The sequence below is a fragment of the Monodon monoceros genome, unplaced genomic scaffold (assembly GCF_005190385.1).
Source record: "Monodon monoceros isolate NGI ecotype Baffin Bay Population unplaced genomic scaffold, NGI_Narwhal_1 Super_Scaffold_18, whole genome shotgun sequence".
Taxonomy (NCBI): Eukaryota; Metazoa; Chordata; class Mammalia; order Artiodactyla; family Monodontidae; genus Monodon; species Monodon monoceros.
In genome coordinates this window covers 93445635-93463887 of record NW_021703774.1, presented here as the reverse complement: position 1 = coordinate 93463887, position 18253 = coordinate 93445635, and the positions used below count along the sequence as shown (strand labels likewise).

At 36.8% G+C, this 18253-nt stretch overlaps 1 protein-coding gene across 1 annotated transcript in view; it reads left to right on the top strand.

Moving 5' to 3' along the window:
• AGL (amylo-alpha-1, 6-glucosidase, 4-alpha-glucanotransferase) overlaps positions 1 to 18253 on the top strand; it is a 79108-nt gene that overhangs the window by 8763 nt on the left and 52092 nt on the right. Inside the window, exons 3-11 of the mRNA XM_029229655.1 lie at positions 3477 to 3687; positions 4004 to 4170; positions 5574 to 5777; positions 12648 to 12829; positions 12994 to 13105; positions 16149 to 16272; positions 16616 to 16718; positions 16814 to 16911; positions 17570 to 17709. Coding sequence (XP_029085488.1) covers positions 3477 to 3687; positions 4004 to 4170; positions 5574 to 5777; positions 12648 to 12829; positions 12994 to 13105; positions 16149 to 16272; positions 16616 to 16718; positions 16814 to 16911; positions 17570 to 17709 — 1341 coding nt within the window. The remainder of the gene's footprint in view (positions 1 to 3476; positions 3688 to 4003; positions 4171 to 5573; positions 5778 to 12647; positions 12830 to 12993; positions 13106 to 16148; positions 16273 to 16615; positions 16719 to 16813; positions 16912 to 17569; positions 17710 to 18253) is intronic.

Sequence of the window (18253 nt, the reverse complement as noted above, 5' to 3'; positions counted from 1 at the left end):
CTCTTCATTTGTCTCATCATCTTTGTTTGGATGCCAGACATTATTAATTTTACCTTGTTGGGTGCTGAGTATTTTTGGATTCTTATAAATGTTCTTGGTCTTTGTCCTGGAATGAAGTTACTTGGAAATATTATAGTCTTTTGAGTTTTACTTTTATGATTTGTTAAGCCAGTCTAGAACTATGCCCTTTCTAAGGCTCATTATTCCCCACTACTGAAGCAAGATCCTTCTGAACTTTCTACCCAGTGCCTCATGAATTATGAGTTCTCCCAGTCTAGCTGGTGAGAACAAGCACTGTTCCTGGTCTCAGGTATTTTTCTCAGAGACGTGCACTGATCAGTACTCTTCTGAATACTCAAGGGAGACCTTTGGCAGATCTCTGGAGTTCTCTGTGCAGCTTTCTCCTTATCCACAACTCTCATCTGAAAACTCTAGCTGCCTTCGTCTCCACAGATTCTTAGTTCCGTCTCCTCAACACAGGAAGTCAGTTGAGGTCTGCCTGGGTTCCTTCTCCCTGTGCCCCAACCTGGAAACTCTTTCAAGGTAGTAAGTAGGCAGGGACAATTGTAGGGCTCATCTTGTTTACTTTCCATGTCTCAGGGATCACTGACTTTTGTTGCCTGATGTCAGGGTCTTGAAAAATCATTGTTTCATATATTTTGTCTGTTTTTTTTGTTTTTGGTGGTGGTTTCTTTCTTTTAAGTTTCAGGGAGCGGGGTAAATCCAATCCCTGTTATTCCATCTTTGCCAGAAGCAGAAATCTCAGTCCTTTAGGTCTCTGTTTCCTCTGTGTGGAATGCCCTATTCCAGATATCTGTGTGGTCAACTCCCTCACCTCCTCTTTCTGTTTAGCAGTTTTTTCTTGGATGCTGGACATTGTGAATGTTCTGTTTTTATCTCTGGATTTTGTTGTCTTGCTTTAAAGGAGTGATAAGTTTTTATTTTAGAAGTCATTTACATTATCTGTGGATCAGCTTAATCCTTTTGAGGCTTGTGTTCAAGCTTTGATAGGATAGGTTTATAGTAATTTTTACTCCAGGGCTACTTTAACCCTATTACTTAAGACATGACTCTCTTGAATACAACAGGTGTTCAGCAAGGTCTCTTAACTCTGGCTGCTTAAAAATTGTAATGTATCCCAGGCCTGAGTGAGCTCTGAAAATTGTTCAATTTACAGCTCCCACTAGTTGTTCTTTTCCCAGCCTTATGTAGTCAAACCCTACTCATGTACAGTTTAGTATTCAGGCAGACTCAAGATGACTCTAGGTAAATTCCTGGAACTCCGTCTCTGCATAGCTCCCTTCTTGTCATACTCTGCCCTGAAAATTGCAGTCTCTTCACCCTCCGAAACTCTAATCTCTGTCTCCTCAACTCAGTGAGATTACTATTCTTGCTCCCAGTGTCACAGTCCAAAAAGGTCCCCTAGTCTGATAACTAGAAGGTTCATAGAAATCATCCTTCTCTCAGGCATCACAGTCCTCTCTACCTGTTTTGAGAACAGTTGTTAATGTAGTTCTTTTAGTTTTTCATCAGAGGGCAAGTCCAGTACCAGTTACTCCATTATGATCAGAAGCAGACATCTTCAGAAGGATATTTTTAACACACAAGATACGTCATGTCACTCCTGCTTAAAAATGTTCACTGGCTCATTTCAGTCAGTGAAGAAGCCAAAATACTTACAATGACCTTTAAGACTGCATGATCTGGCTCCCCTGTTACCTTTCTTTCCTTATATCCTACTATTCCTCCCACAGCTTATTCCAATGTAGCCATGCTGACCTTCTTGTTATTTCTGGAACCACCAGGCATGCTTCCATCCTAGGTCCTTTGTGCTCTCTGTCTCCTGTGCTTGGTCAGCACTTTCTCTCCATGGCCATGGTGAGCCATAAGGCTCTCTCACTTCTCTCACTCTCATTGAAGCCCTTCAACTTCTCAATAACCATCCTATTTAAAGTTGCTACCGTCTCCTCACCATCACTCCTTTCCCTCCTTTTTCTTACACTGCTCTGATTTTTGTCCCTTAGCATTTATCCCTTTCTGCCATACTACTTTTTCTTATTTATTTGTCATGTCCATTGTTTAATGGCTGCCTTCCCTCATTAGAACTCAAGCTTCACAAGGGCAGAGATCATTGTCTTTTTTGTTCCTTATTACATCATATGCACTCAGTACGTCATTTTTTATTACTTTGTTGGATGTTTAATAAGTATCAAAAGTATAAATATTGCTATACTTCTTTCTTCTCAAAAAGTTCCTTAAGCTTAAAGATTATAACCAGCAGAACTAAATTTCCCTGCCTTCATCAGTTATTATTGCCCATCATTAATTAAAATGTTACACCCATGTTTAAAATATATATGCCTGAATTTCTAATAGACTTCTAATAGAATTTCTATAGTCAGAATTTTCACATCCTAACAATTATAATCAAGGTTTAAAGTTGGCCTTGAACCAATAAAAATTTTTCTTTCATAATAAAGTTATAACTGTAATGTGTTAACTTTTTTTCCTCTTAGGGCAAAATACTTGTAATACAGTACAGAAATCTCAGATATATTTTAAAAGAAATAGCCTAACTAAGGCAAAAGTGAGAATGTTTTGGCTTTCAGAATTCCAAGAAGGGCTTAAGTAACTAAACCATGAACAGTAGGTTTAGAGGCAGTAGCATGCTGGAGTTGCTGGTGTTGTCTCACAAGAGCTGATCATGCATATCTCTTCCCAGTTCCACGTTCAGTGATGCCATGTTGGTAGCTTGAGATGGACCATGGTGAGACTTGTTTCCTCCAGAAGTCAGCAAACACTGCAAATCAGGGTTCCTCACCACTCCTACCCCCGTCCCACTCAGCTCCACACAGCCACTTGTCAACCCTCTATTACCACATCTCTGGAGTTGAGCCCACATCAGGAACAACTGGTATCAGGGGCTCAAATGCCTCTAGAACTGTTAGAAATCTGAATTCTGCCACTCTAGAGGTTGACTTCTCTCAGGGAAGACTGGCTTGCTCTACCTGGTAAGATAGTGTCCCATGATACCTCCCAACTTTTACGTACTATCACAGACTCTGATACCACAGAGAAACTCGCTTTCTCTGCTGCAGTTTGAAAAATACCAGCGAAAGTCTCTAGTTAGATGCTCACCTCTGAGCAGTTCAGGAAGTGGAACAGAGGTAATTGTGGGGAATGGAATCATGTAAGAACTTGCATATCCCAAAGTAGCCATGCGACTAGGAATCAGTTTCCAGGAGAAGAAGAGAGGGACAGTACAGAGCAGACAGTTCTATGGTGTTTACTGTATGTTAAAATACAAAATTAAGCTAAATTGAAGTGCAAAGTGGTTCCAGAGCAGCATTAAATGTTTGGAGTTCTTTTAAACATAGTTGAGAAATCATCGTTGTATAATACTTTAAATAAAACATCTTTTTAATGTGGTAACTTAAGTCCTGCAATGAGTTTATTAAAATGTGCTTTTTGTTTAGGGTTTGAACTACAGTTCCGATTAGGCCCAACTTTACAGGGAAAAGCAGTTACTGTGTATACAAATTACCCATTTCCTGGAGAAGCATTTAATCGAGAAAAATTCCGTTCCCTGGAATGGGAAAATCCAACAGAAAGAGAAGATGATTCTGATAAATACTGTAAACTTAATCTTCAACAAGCTGGATCATTTCAATATTACTTCCTTCAAGGGTAAGTCAGGCGTTCTGTATGTGAAAAAAAGTTAATTTATTCTATAACTTGAAGTTATCTAACTTGTAAAAAGTTACCATATGAACCATGGCAGTCCAATTTTTACAGGGCTTTCCTGAGATGCAAATAGAATATGATCATTCAGTTTCTAGGAAGTAATTGTAAGCTTTTATTGCAACTTTTAAAATGATTTTATGTGCCTAGAAATATATTTTTAAATGGGACAATTTACTTTCCAATTAGAGAGTCAGACTATTAGATGAGAATTATTTTTCCTATCATTAATTGAGAAGTTTTTGTTTTGTTTTTTCCTTAGAAATGAGAAAAGTGGTGGAGGTTACATAGTTGTGGACCCTATTTTACGTGTTGGTGCTGATAATCATGTGTTACCCTTGGACTGTGTTACTCTCCAGACATTTTTAGCCAAGTGTATGGGACCCTTTGATGAATGGGAAAGCAGACTTAGGGTTGCAAAAGAATCAGGTAATGTCAGCTTTCTTTCTTTTCTTCTTCTTTAAAATAAATGTAACTATCTTCTGTGATACAGATGTCAAAGGCTTTAATTCTTTTAATTTCATTCCTTAGTACATTTAGTAACAAAAATAGAACTGTATGAAATTGTTGTTACTTGACCATTTTTAACCTACAAAAATGGCAAATTTTGTTGTTCAACTGAATAAATTAAGGAACTCTATGACAAAATAAGATTATTATTGTTCCTAAGACTTTACTTTGACGTATAAAAATTAGTAAGCTACCAGAATGTGTTGGAAAATACATTATCATGGACTTCCCTGGTGGCGCAGTGGTTAAGAATCCGCCTGCCAATGCAGGGGACACGGGTTTGAGCCCTGGTCCAGGAAGATGCCACATGCTGTGCAGCAACTAAGCCCGTGCGCCACAACTACTGAAGCCTGCGCTCCTAGAGCCTGTGCTCCTCAACAAGAGAAGCCACCGCAATGAGAATCCCTCGCACTGCAATGAAGAGTAGCCCCAGCTCGCCACAACTAGGGAAAGCCCTCACACAGCAATGAAGACCCAATGCGGCCAAAAATAAATAACTAAAATATATTATCATTATATATAATTTTAATTCAACAAGCCTTGATTAGTGGTCTTCCATGTGGAAGTCATGTGCTGCTATACATACCAAGAGTAAAATGAAACTTAAGGTGTATTTTACTCTTAAGTAAATGGTAATGTTAATTTTCTACTTTCGACTTGAACATAGAGTGAAGAAAGAAATGAGAAGTTCACTGACATAACTAAAACAGAATACAAGTACTATGGAACATTAAAACTAGGAGAAAGGGCTTTCCTGGTGGCTCAGTGGTTGAGAGTCCGCCTACCGGTGCAGGGAACACGGGTTCGTGCCCCGGTCCGGGAGGATCCCACGTGCCGTAGAGTGGCTGGGCATGTGAGCCATGGCCGCTGAGCCTGCGCGTCCGGAGCCTGTGCTCCGCAACGGGAGAGGCCACGACAGTGAGGCCCGTGTACTGCAAAAAAAAAAAAAAAAAAAAACAAGGAGAAAGATGTACTGATATACTTGCATAGGATATATTTTCTACATATAAATATATCAATTTAAGAAATATAAATTGAACCCCTAATAGTAACTAGGCATTGTGTGTGATTTTTTTCAAATACATCATCTCATTATCCCTATCTTGCATATGAGGATACTGATAATCCTGAAAGATTTAAGTAAACTTGCTTGAAGTCACTTGTGGTACAGCTAGGATTTAAACCCAAGTCTTTAACCCCTTCTCTGGTAGCATGGTTGCCTTGCCATTTAGAATTACTTATGGAAGTTTAACCTTACATTTTGCTTAGTTTTAGGTATGTTTTTTCTTATAGTGGTCTTTGTTTCTTTTCTTGTGTTGCAGGCTACAACATGATTCATTTTACCCCATTGCAGACTCTTGGACTATCTAGGTCATGCTATTCCCTTGCTGATCAGTTAGAATTAAATCCTGATTTTTCAAGACCTAATAAAAAGTACACCTGGACTGATGTTGGACAGCTAGTGGAAAAATTGAAAAAAGAATGGAATATTCTTTGTATTACTGATGTTGTCTACAATCATACTGGTATGAGCTTCATTAACTACTTCTATTAATTTTAATGAGAATATTATATTCTAATTATTTCATTCCTTGCTGTTTTATATAACATAAAATTTGAAAACACGAGTGATGATTAGGTGTCCTTCAATTTAAAAATCACTTTATACAATACCACTTTTTTTCTTTCAAAGAAAACAGTGTTAGTTGAAGATATAATCAATATGTAAGTATTTTACATGTGATGATTATAAAAACAGGAGTGTGATCATAGAAAAGACCACATATTTCAATTTACAGTATTAATACTTTACAGACCAACTAATGAATCTATATAGCCATAGCTCTGTTACTATAGCATATATTTGAAAAAACTGAATGGTGTTATTTGAAGAGAAAATTATTGGTAAATTCTTAGAACTTAAATTTGAAAATTGTATCTTTTACATGTTAAAAGATATTATTAAAGTTAACCTGTTTTGGGTCCCAGGATTTCTTACCAGTATACAAATCTATAAAAATGTATCAGAGGTTTCCAGATGCTGATCCTCAGGAAATGACTGCTTCCATCAGCTATCAGAGTAACTGGGTCTGGAGAAGCCTCTGGCCCTGATCAGCTTTCAGTTTAACCCAGTGTACCTTGCAGATGCTCTTTTCTGTTTGCCATGAGGTAGAAAAGTCAGGAAACCACTGACTTACTTATGTAAACAACAGGAATTCCATGTGGTACAAAACATTTAACAACAACAAAAATCTCTGGTGTGTGTGTCATAAAATTGTTTTCCAAGTAACCATAGGAACTATGAATATGTTCAAAAGCTCAAAGATTTGGTTCATCAATATAGATAATAATCTCTAATGATAATAAACAATCAAAATTAGGCAAAGAAATAGGAACATTCTAAAATTTGTTTTTTCTGCATGCACCTGGAAACTAAGCATCAGGGTCCACAGTGAAAACTGCCTAATGTCTAAGAATTCAGTATTCTTTGCTTGAAAATTTGACGTTATTGATAACTACTTTGACATCTTTAATACTATTCACATCAAATTTATCAAACCACATAATGGCAGCGTATGAATTATGATATGGCTTAGGCAGCTGTAACAAAAAGACAAAAATATAGTGACTTAAGATTTAAATTATACTTATTTCTTATAAAAGATTAAGTAGGCATTCCAAGACTGGTGTGGTAGCCAACCCATGATAGGGAACGAAGTTCTTTCTCTCATGCTGCTCTGCTGTCTCCAGCACTTTGCTTCCATCTCTTAATCACATATGGCCCCTCCAGTTCCTTATATCACCTCTACCCAGTGGCAATGAGGAAAGGGAAGTAATGTCTTTTAAGGGCATGATCTGGTGTATATATCCCTTCTGCTCACATTGCACCAGATGGGATTTTGTCTCTTGTCACACCTAGCTATAAAGGAGCTTGCAGTGTAGTATTTTGTTTGTCAGCCATGTCCGTCGCTGAACCTTGAGAGTTCTGTCACTAAAGCGACAAAGGGAGTGTAAGGTTTGGAGTACAGTCACAGACTGTCAGAGACTGTATTTGCTAAAGCATTTGAGAGATTCTGTGTAATATAAAAGAAGTGAATGTTGCTTCCACCTTGCATGGAAAGTGTTGAGTATCATAATGTCCTTTCTATGATATAGGTTTTCATTAAAAAGTTACTATCCAGGGAAAGTCAACTTCCAGAATGGCACTGTTAAGGGCTTCACAGACCCTCTACCTTGCAAAACAGCTGTAACTGTTGAAAATTATTTTTAAAAAACTAAAGTCTCCAAAAATTGTCCTAAGGGCATTCAGCATGTGGAGAGACATTTATGCAAGAATATGTACTAAACCTCAGAAAGAATAGTGAGAGTCTGTGACATTTGAACCACAACCTGCTCCTCCCTCCCTACCCTTCCCCAGTCAGAGTGATGATAGGTCTGTTCCTAGCACGTGCTGCCAAGGACACCAGGCCCCCTTTCTCCCTGGCTCCCAGTCTAGGGCTGTGGTTGCAAGAGGCAGGCTTCCAGCGTTTCTCATTCCCCCCTTTCAGCACTATGTTACGGAAACTATTCTAGGCAAGAGCAGATGAGAGGCCTGGGGCTGCCTTCCTCCGCCCAGCCCCCACTCAGAGAGAGAAAGTTCTACTTCATGCATGGCAGGTCAAGAATACTGGACCCTTGCTCCAGCTTGCTTGTGGGGTCGGGGTTCCACACCTGGAGGGGAAAGCCAAGAAAACCAGAGGCTCCTACCCCTGCCACCACTGGTGGAGCAGTGACACAGGTGTTCTGCCCCCCGGGAAGAGATGTGCAGTAAGAACAGAGTAAGAATGGAACTGACTTTCTTTGGTACATAGCATGGGAAAGTTCAAGCCTGTGAGCACTGTTGAAAACAATGGAGACTTTGGTGGTAAACAATCCAAAGGAGGCTGGTATCTTCATGAGAGCAACATGCTAAACCATAGGCCAGCTACTGGTCTAACAGAGAGAACCAGGGAAAGAGACAGCTAACAAGAGCCTTCTTGGGGTCAGAACAAGCCTCAAAGACAGGCCTCAAAGACTACCCATGCCAAGGGACCCAAATTTAATTGGATCATATTGCAGTGCAATTTATGCTCCAGAATATTATCAAAAATAATAGCACAGTCAGCCTGAGTAACAGCTCCGGAGAGAAATAGCTGAGTGTGATACTAACAGAAGCAGACAGCTTAACAGATTTCAGGGAAAAAGACACTTAAGAGAGCCCTGCTAAAAACCACCATCATCCCAGGCTGACTACCCATAGCCAAGGCTGCACCCTCTGAGTCGCAGCATCAGAGTCTGCACACTGTGGGGGAAATAGACTTCCCTAAAATAGTCCAGACAAGTCACAAACCAGCAACCAAAAATACCTGGAGGGGATGGGATCAGTATCCAGAATTGCTACAACATACTATCTAAATCACCAATACTCAACAAAAAATTGAGACATGTAAAGAAACAGCAAAGCGTGGCCCTTATGCAAGAAAAAAACAGGCAACAGAAATCACCTTTGAGAAGTCCTAGATGTCATACTTGAAATAGACTTTAAAGCAAGTATTATAAATGTATTTAAAGAATCGAAGGAAACCAAATTAAAGCAGTAAAAGAATATATTATGATGATAGCCCATCAAAGAGGGAATATCATAAATAGAAATTTTTAAAAAGAGCAAATGAGAATTCTGGAGTTGAAAAGTAAATAACCAAAATGAGAAATTTCACTAGAGCTGTTCAGCAGCATGTTTGAGTGAACAGTGACTATGCAATCTAAAGAACAGAGAGAAAAAGGATAAAAATGAACAGAGTTTCAGTGAAATGTGGGACATGGAAACACCAGAAGGAGAGGGAAGAATGGAAAAAAATACTTGAAGAAATAATGGCTGAAAACCTCCCAACCTCCAACATTAATTTACACATCCTAAAACTCAGGGACCTCCAGATAACATAAACAAAAGAGAGCTACACTCAGACACATCATAGTAAAAATTTCGAAAGCCAAAGATTTAGGGAATCTTGAAAGTAATGTCTTGAAAGGCAGAGATTATCGGAGTCAATTAAAAAATAAATAAATAAAACAAGATCCAATTATATGCTGTCTACATGCCACACACTTTAAATTCAAAGATACAAGTAGGTTGACAGTAAAAGGATGGAAAAAGATAAACCTGAACTGGTTAGTTTAGGAGTTCCCTCTCTGACTGCTGCAGAGATGGCTCAGCCTCGGGCATACACAAGGTCTTCCAGACTGCCAGAGGTGAATGGGATTTCTTTTTAAAGTTGGCTTCCTAGAAGTCACCCTAGGTCAGAGTGTACTTCGTTGTTCACTCGGTGTGCCTGCCTCTCCCAGAATGAAATTAACCCCAGACTGGGAGGTAAGGGGAGAGGGCATCTCCCATCTTGGCCACACCTGCCTGGAGTAGAGCACTGGGGTAGAGCTTCCATAACACGTGGTTCGTCGGGTGGGATAAGGGAGCAGATTGTGGTTCAAGTGCCACAGACTCTTGCTATTCTTACTAAGAATTAGTAGGTTTTCTTGAATAAATGTTTCTCCATGTGCCAGGTGCCCTTAGGACAATTTTCAGAGTCTTTCTTTACTGTGCTACTCTGGAAGTCCATCTTTCATTTTTAATTTTAATATGTATTAAGACATAGTTTGGAGTTTAACTCCTCTTTCATATAGAATGAGAAAAAATACTTTTATTACCTAATGTTTAGAATTCTTTCATTTTACACTTGATTTTGTTTCATAAAATTGAGATAAGAAACAAAGCTTCAGGATTTTACCATGTAAAAAGTTGGGGTTGCCTTAGTATTTACTCTTAATAAACGAAAATCCAAATTGGATATAATTATCATGACATTTTTCTCTTATATAATCTTGAATTTCAATGACTATGATGATAAATCTTGGGAAAACTATCTTGATTCAAATTTGGAGAATTATCAATTTAACTTTTATTACAACATCTCTGCTTCTTATGTATTTTGTCTATTAAATAAATACTAAGTAAATCAATGACTTACTAAATGATTTATCATATACGTGAAACTAAAAATAATAATGATTTTAAAACTCTGTAAGGATTGTAATGGTTCTCAGCTGAGTGAACAAGGCATGACCACATTCATCTCAGCCATAGAGCAAAATGGTTAGACTGCAGATTCTGAAGAGACTTGCCCAGTTCTTTTTCTGGCTGTGTGACTTTTGCTGAGGTACCTATCTCAGGCTCTCATCTGTCAAATGAACATAATAGTATGTCCTATATCATTTGGAAGGGCATGAGGGTTAATAAATTAATGCACTTAACAGTTCCTGGCATATGGTAGGTATTGAATAATTGTTACTACTTTCATATACATTAACCACTCCTGAGCATGAATTTACAGGGCATTAGTCCATTTTAAAGATGAAGCAAAATGTGTCTAGCTTTTATTTGTTTATTAATAAATTAAAACAAATTACCTCCAATGTTGTAAACACTTGAAATACCTTGCAAAACTCCTGATTCTGAACTTACTGCTACAAATGGGTAATAAGATACAAGCTATACCCTTGTTATTTGAGTATATTTTTTTTAGCAGTTTCTCAGCCTCACTTGTATCAGTTTTATCGAAACAATATATCTTATTAACCTTTCAAGATTAGCTATACAAAGAGGCTGCCTATGAGAGAACTGAGTTTTCTTCCATCAGGATTGTCTAAGCAAAATTAAAAACAAAAGCAAACAAAAAAACCCTTTCTAGAATGAAGGCTCCGTGAGCACCTGAACCTTGCTCCCTTATTTGCTACAGAATATCTAGCTCCCAGAACAGTGCCTGGGATATATGACACTTTCAGTGTAGATGTATGTGGACCTATGAATGGATTTTGAGTTAATGTGCTGTCCCCAGGCAGTGCTATCATCACATGCTTGGGTAGATGTGCCTGGGCCTCAGCTGGAGTCTGGGCCAGTTTGAGAGATGTACTGAGAAGAGTGGGTGTGAGGAAAGAGAAGGACTAAAATGTAGCAAACCTCCCTCCAGGGCTTAGGGGAGATGAGAAGGAAAAGAGAGGGCACAAAAGAGAGAAGCAAAAATTTAAGGCAACCAAGATAACGACACCTTTTGAAAATCAAGGAAGAGGTCTTTTGTAAATCACGGAAGGACTAATCAGTAATGACAAATGTAGAGCTTGAAAGTGATGAAAATGAGAAAGTAACACCAAATTTCATGATTAGGAGGCTGGAGTAATCTCGGTGGAGCGCTGGCTGTAGAAGCAGACTGTAGTGGGAGAAGGAATGAGAGTGTGGGGAGAAAGTGGAAGCAGTAGATACAGGTTGGATTTTCAAGATGTTTGGTCTCGATACTAATAGACCCTGCAGAACTTAGAGAAATAACTGCATTTAGATAAGTTGTGTGTTTGTATTCTTAGCTTTGGGGAGATACAAGCATATTTAAGGATCTAGAGGAAGGAATCTCGCCTCCCTCTCCCACTCAAAAGAAAAAAAAACCCACAGGAATACATGATATGTAGGAGAAAAAGATATAAATGACATTTTGCATTCTAAGGTTAGGTAAGAGAGAGAACCTAGAGCTTAGGTGGGGCCGAAGGAGGGCCCTGTCACTCAGGAGACCAGAAGTAAAAAGGAGAAGCTCCTGGGGAAAGTAAATGTCAGGGGGCTCTTCTGCCCTAGAACCTAACAGCCAGACACTGCAAAGCCCAAACCAGAATTGAAGATACAGGTAACTTTCTGCTTTAATGAGGCCAGAGAACTTGAAGTCAGGGCAAAAGTCCAGTCTGCCTTAAAGGAAAAGATGTCCTTTAGGTTTAGAAGGAGCATTCCAAAATATAGTTCACCCAAGGAGCATCAAAAGAGGCCAAGGGGGCTTCCCTGGTGGCACAGTGTTTGAGAGTCCACCTGCCGATGCAGGGGACATGGGTTCGTGCCCCGGTCCAGGAAGATCCCACATGCTGCAGAGCGGCTGGGCCCGTGAGCCATGGCCGCTGGGTCTGCGCATCTGTAGCCTGTGCTCTGCAATGGGAGAGGCCACAACAGTGAGAGGCCCGCGTACCGCAAAAAAAAAAAAAAAAAAAGAGGCCAAGGACAAGACCCTTCTTAACTCCCACTGCAATAGTAAACAATTTATACAATGGCATTAATAAATGTGTTGATCCTATTTACTATCAATTAAAAACTCTTACAACAGAAAAGAAAAATATATGGTGAAATAGATGATAGGATACCACAACCAAAAAATTGTTTTCATACTACAATATCGTTATAAAATATTGATATCTAATATATAAGAAAATGAGTGATAGATGTTGATATTTTATTTTACCTTTAAACTTAACTTCAGTTTAATTACATGATATTCCTTTATGTTTCCTTTTTCTTTAAGCTACTAAAAGTAAATGGCTCCAGGAACATCCAGAAAGTGCATATAACCTTGTGAATTCCCCACATTTAAAACCTGCCTGGGTCTTAGACAGAGCACTTTGGCATTTATCCTGCGACGTTGCAGAAGGGAAATACAAAGAAAGAGGAGTAGCTGCTTTGATTGAAAATGATCATCAAATGAATGTCAGTATGTATAGAGGAATACCACACTAAAACAATAGCAGAATTTCTAAAGTGTAAAGTAAATGTGTGGTTGAAAATCATTTAGAACCTGTCTTTTAATATGCTAAATAATGTTTAATAAAAAGATTTTAAATGTGTATATTTTAACTATTGATATTTTTCAGTGCATTCGAAAAATAATTTGGGAGGATATTTTCCCAAAGATCCATCTCTGGGAATTTTTCCAAGTAGATGTTGACAAAGCAGTTGAGCAATTTAGAGGACTTCTTACACAAGGTACAGGATATACACTAGAATGTTTCTATCGATTTTAAGAAATCTAGTATTGCTCTTGAAGCGATAACTCTTCTCTTGGTTAACACATTATTAAATCTGTTATTATTATGTGATATTTGTATTGTTTTTGATGCTCTAAAACTATGATTCTGGAAGCTATCTTAGAGTTAGCAGAGATATCTAAAGGGCATGTCATAATACATATTTCCCTCGGGGACTGTTTCTTACACTGATTCCTTAGCACAATGCTCAGAATACTGTAGAGCTCAATATGTATTTGTTAAATGCATGAATGGCAGGTAAGTAGAGCAGAGTATTTCAGCTGCCAAAGACTCAAAACAGTCTTTGAAACTGAGAGATGTATGTCCTCTGTTGGCTAACATAGGAATCTTAACTGAGGTAGAGGGGCTTCTAGCTGATGGCGCCTACCATTAAGGCTACCTAACCACTAGTGAGACTGACTCAGGTACTAGCCAGTAGCAAAGATAAAGAAACAGATCTCCCTGACAAAGTAGGATAGAAAAAAACATGCTGAAAGGGAAATTAGGGTTTTTCGGAGGCAAATTAGAAAAATTATAAAGAATGTATCTTCAATTAGTATAGGACAGCCTAACAGCAAGGATCTTTGATGGCTAGAAATCCTCTTCCTCATCCAGAAACTAGAGCTTGCGTAGGGCCCAGAAATACTGCCTTCAAAGTAGAAATCAGTATGACCTGAGGCCCAGGAAGCCTAGGGTCAGATTTACTCTCTCAACTTTCACAATTGTGTAACATCTTAATACGTGAATTTTTTATATTAACTTTCCTTCATGTTTTATTTTACTGAAGAGCCTCCATCTCCCCTTCCCTCTGATGTTTATAAGCTGTATTATTTATTTGCAGTAATGTGCAAAAATATAATAAATGGAATGTGTGTGTTCCTCTCCCCCAAAACCTACTTACTAGAAGGAACTATCAATTAATAGTTTCTTGTGTTTCTTTTCAGACTCTTTTTGAAAGAAATTCCAATTTTATCTAATTATATATATATAAATTATATTTGTAAGTTTTATATTTATATCTATTTTATACACACACAAATAAAACTATAGCATATGGATTGTTTAACAACTTGTTATTTTAGTTGACAGCATGATCTTATTACAGCTAATTATTTCTTTTAACCTCTAGATAGAATACACTGTTTTAAAGTACTTGAATTTCTTTAGCCTTTTAGATAGACTATTTGCAGTTCATTTCTCATTCATTCAATACGTATTTATTGAATCAACTGTTATGTGAAAGGCACTCTTCCAGGCGTGGGGATTCAATGGTGAACATAGTAGCAAACCCTTGCCCTAGGAGAATTTATATTCTTATAAGCAGTACTATAGAAAATATATCCTTGTACATGTTATCTTTACTTGCTATGTGAGTAAATCTGTAGGACAAATTGTTAGACATAGAATTCATGGGTCAAAGGGTATACAGATTTCATGATAAATTTATGATAGATATTGTCAAATTGCTTTTCAACACAAGTTGTACCAGTTTACATTATCACTAACTATACCATCACCAATGTTAGATACCATTAATCTTTATAATCTTTGTCAATAAGGGAAAATATTCATTATTTTAATTTACATTTCTTTGCCTATTAGTGAAATATCTTTTCACATGTTAATTAGCCATTTATAGTTCTTCCATTAATTCCCTATTAATGTTCTTTCCCTATTTTTCTACTGGGTTGTTTGTCTTTTTCATATTGACTTATTATTCTTTGTGACTCCTTATTATAGTGGCCTCAAATATATCCTCCTAGTATGCTGTTGATCTTTTAACTCTTGTTTATGGTGGTTTTTCCCCCAGTGTAACCAAATTTTTTGATCTTTTCTTTTATGGCTTCTGATTTCACATTGTGCCTAGACCTTCAAACAGCAATCTATGTTTTCTTCTGATAATCTTATTTATATTTTACTTTTAAATATTTAGTATACTTGGAATTTATATAAAGAAGATATTTAACTTTATTCTTATTTTTAAAAATGATATTGAGTTGATAATCCATCCTTTTATACTGATTGGGGTACCACCATGATACTTCATAATGTATAATCATACACTAAATACACATGGACCTGTTAGCTGTGCTATTCCAGTGATCTTTTAGTCTACCAGTACTAAAGACTTTTATAATGTACACTGATTGTGTAGCTTTTTCTCTTTTTTAAACACTTCTGGAATTTTTCATGTATGTTACTCATCTGGATTAACCTCAGAAAATACATATTAAAATCTATTTAATTTTTATCTTAGTTTGTTTGGGCCTTTATAAGCCCTTGCAAAATCTTTTTAGAGTAAGCCAGGTATTAATTAATATAAAATCAAACCCAGTGGAGGCAATCCTGTACCAATACCTGATTTATTAGGAACAAGTTCCAGAAGAAGAGTGAAAATTCCCCCCACAAAAGGTTTATTTACTTTTTTCATTTTTTATTATTATGTAAGAATATGCTTGTTGATGAAAAGGAAAACAGTATAAAAACAAACCTGTGTGCTTCTTTCAGAGAAAGTTAGGTTGTTAATATGACTTACTTTTTAGAATAGAAAGCAATCTTTGAGGAAAAAAAAGTCCTAATGTTAATGTATTTGGTAGCACCTGTGAAGAAAATTTGTACCATCAACATCCTTAATGCCCTAAAGAATATATAGAATAACTGAATGCCAACTGAGGTAGAAAGATGGGACTGAGATTGAACTGGTAGGAATTGCTGTGTTTTTCTTTTATAGTGTTTTTGGTTTTTTTTCCTCAGTCAGTCTCTCTCTCTCTCTCTCTCTCTCTCTCTCTCTCTCTGTCTGTCCTTCCGTGTGTGTGTGTGTGTGTGTGTGTGTGTTAGATGGTGTGCAGGAGGATGGACAGGGAGGTAGGAAGGATGCTTATGAAATAAACATATGTTTTATTTTCCAAGAAAAAACTATAAACTAAAAATTTGAAATCAGTAACAGTTATAATCTCCTTATGCATATCTGCATTTAAGATATAATATTTTCTTTCTTTCAGAAAATAGGAAAACAACAAAGCCTGATCCAAAACAACACCTTAAGATTATTCAGGATCCTGAATACAGACGACTTGGCTGTACTGTAGATATGAACGTTGCACTAGCAACTTTCATACCACATGAGTATGTTTTATATTTTACTACATATTAAAGAGTACTATTACGTGTAAACCTTTATGGATAGTATTATTTTCATGCTATTGTTAAAAGCCTGAATATAAAATGAAAAAAAGTAATTCACCATAATTCTACTACTTCAAACACATGACATTTCCCCTCTTGTCTGTGTGCTGGTCCATGTTCCTATACATAAATGTAAAAATGTATACAGTTGGAAAACTTCTTCAGCCGTAATTAAGATCCTGATGAATATATTTAAAGTTTCTATGACCATTATTAGAAAATTTTTAAATGTAGAATTTGTAAAACCATTAAATAATGTTTGTATTGCTTTATCTGTTTCAAGTAATGGGCCAGCCGCAATTAACGAATGCTGCAGTTGGTTCCAGAAGAGAATTGAGGAATTAAATTCAGAGAAGCATCAACTCGTGAACTATCATCAGGAACAGGTTTTACCTACTTCTTTTGAACTGCTGTTTTTCTTTGAGTGTTAATACTGTTTCTTGTTGTTGTCGTTGATGTAATATAATTTCATGTTTTCTAGGCAGTTAATTGCCTTTTGGGAAATGTGTTTTATGAACGACTGGCTGGCCATGGTCCTAAACTAGGACCTGTCACTAGAAAACATCCTTTGGTTACCAGGTATTCCATTTTTGTTTTCTTCTCATTAAAGGTTAAAAATTGAAAATTGTATTAAACTCTTCAAATTAACCTAAATGTTTCCTTTAATGTGTGACTCAGTACATTTCTTAAATTGAAATAGAAGTTTTGATCTGGTAACTAAGCTTAATATTAATTAATTTTGTTAGGCACATCTTTAGTTAGAGAAACTATCATTATTATGAACCAATTTATAATCATTTACATTCATGTTTCTGGAGGACTGCATACTTACTAATAAATTCAACGTTAATCAAATTAAGCAAGCATTTAGTTCCTTATACTTTAAGTAATGTACAACATAGATTAGGCAACTGAAGTGTAATAAAAACCTTTGCAAAATAATGTCAGTACCTCAGTGATTTTCTTAGTAATTTTATGAGATTTTTAAAGTTATTATTTAGAATGTTAATCAGATATGCTATAATACTAACTCAATTTCTCAAATCCTACTAGGTTTACTCAGAATGTCTACTGACGATTTTTTTACCTATATTGCAGTTTATTTCCCATAAATGGTGTCAAACTAATCTTTTCTATTCTGTTCACTAGGGAAGAAGTTTAATTTTAATAGTGCTAATTCACATTCTCTCCAAGGAGTTTCTCTGTATGGATTTCATACTTGATTGTATCTCCCTAGATATTTTACTTTCCCTTTTGAAGAAATGCCCCTCTCCACAGAAGAATCTATGATTCATGTCCCAAATAAAGCTTGTTTTCTGATGGCGCATAATGGATGGGTAATGGGAGATGATCCCCTTCGAAACTTTGCTGAACCAGGTATATCATTTTTGTTAACTTCTCTATGGATAGGGAAATAAAAGTTCACGGCAAGCTCAAAATATAAATTGTTTATTGATTTTCCCCCCACTATGCTAGTGTTTTTAAAACTATTTCATTACAGATGCCAGAGGTGCATACAGTTTGAGAGAGAAGAGAAGGGATTGACAGGATGGGATTCACCTTCTTCTTTTCCCTCCTTTCCCTTTCTACCCCTTATCTCCTCAAACAGAATAGCTTTTATATATCTATTTTATATTGTGGTTCTGCCTAAGAGTTTATTTGGACAACAATTTATTGCGTTTTTAAAAGACATTTGAAACCTCTATTATTACAACTATTTACTATAAGAGATATTTTCACTCATTAGCCAGTGGAGTATTTAAGGTATTTGAATGGCAGTTAAACTAGAAACCAGTTGTTTTTAGATTCCCTCTCACTTAATACTAGCATCTTATTTTTCTACAGCTATTTCATTGCCAGGAAGAATTTTGCAGGGGACCTATCAATATATTTATTTTTTAACATTTTAGAATTAGAAGCC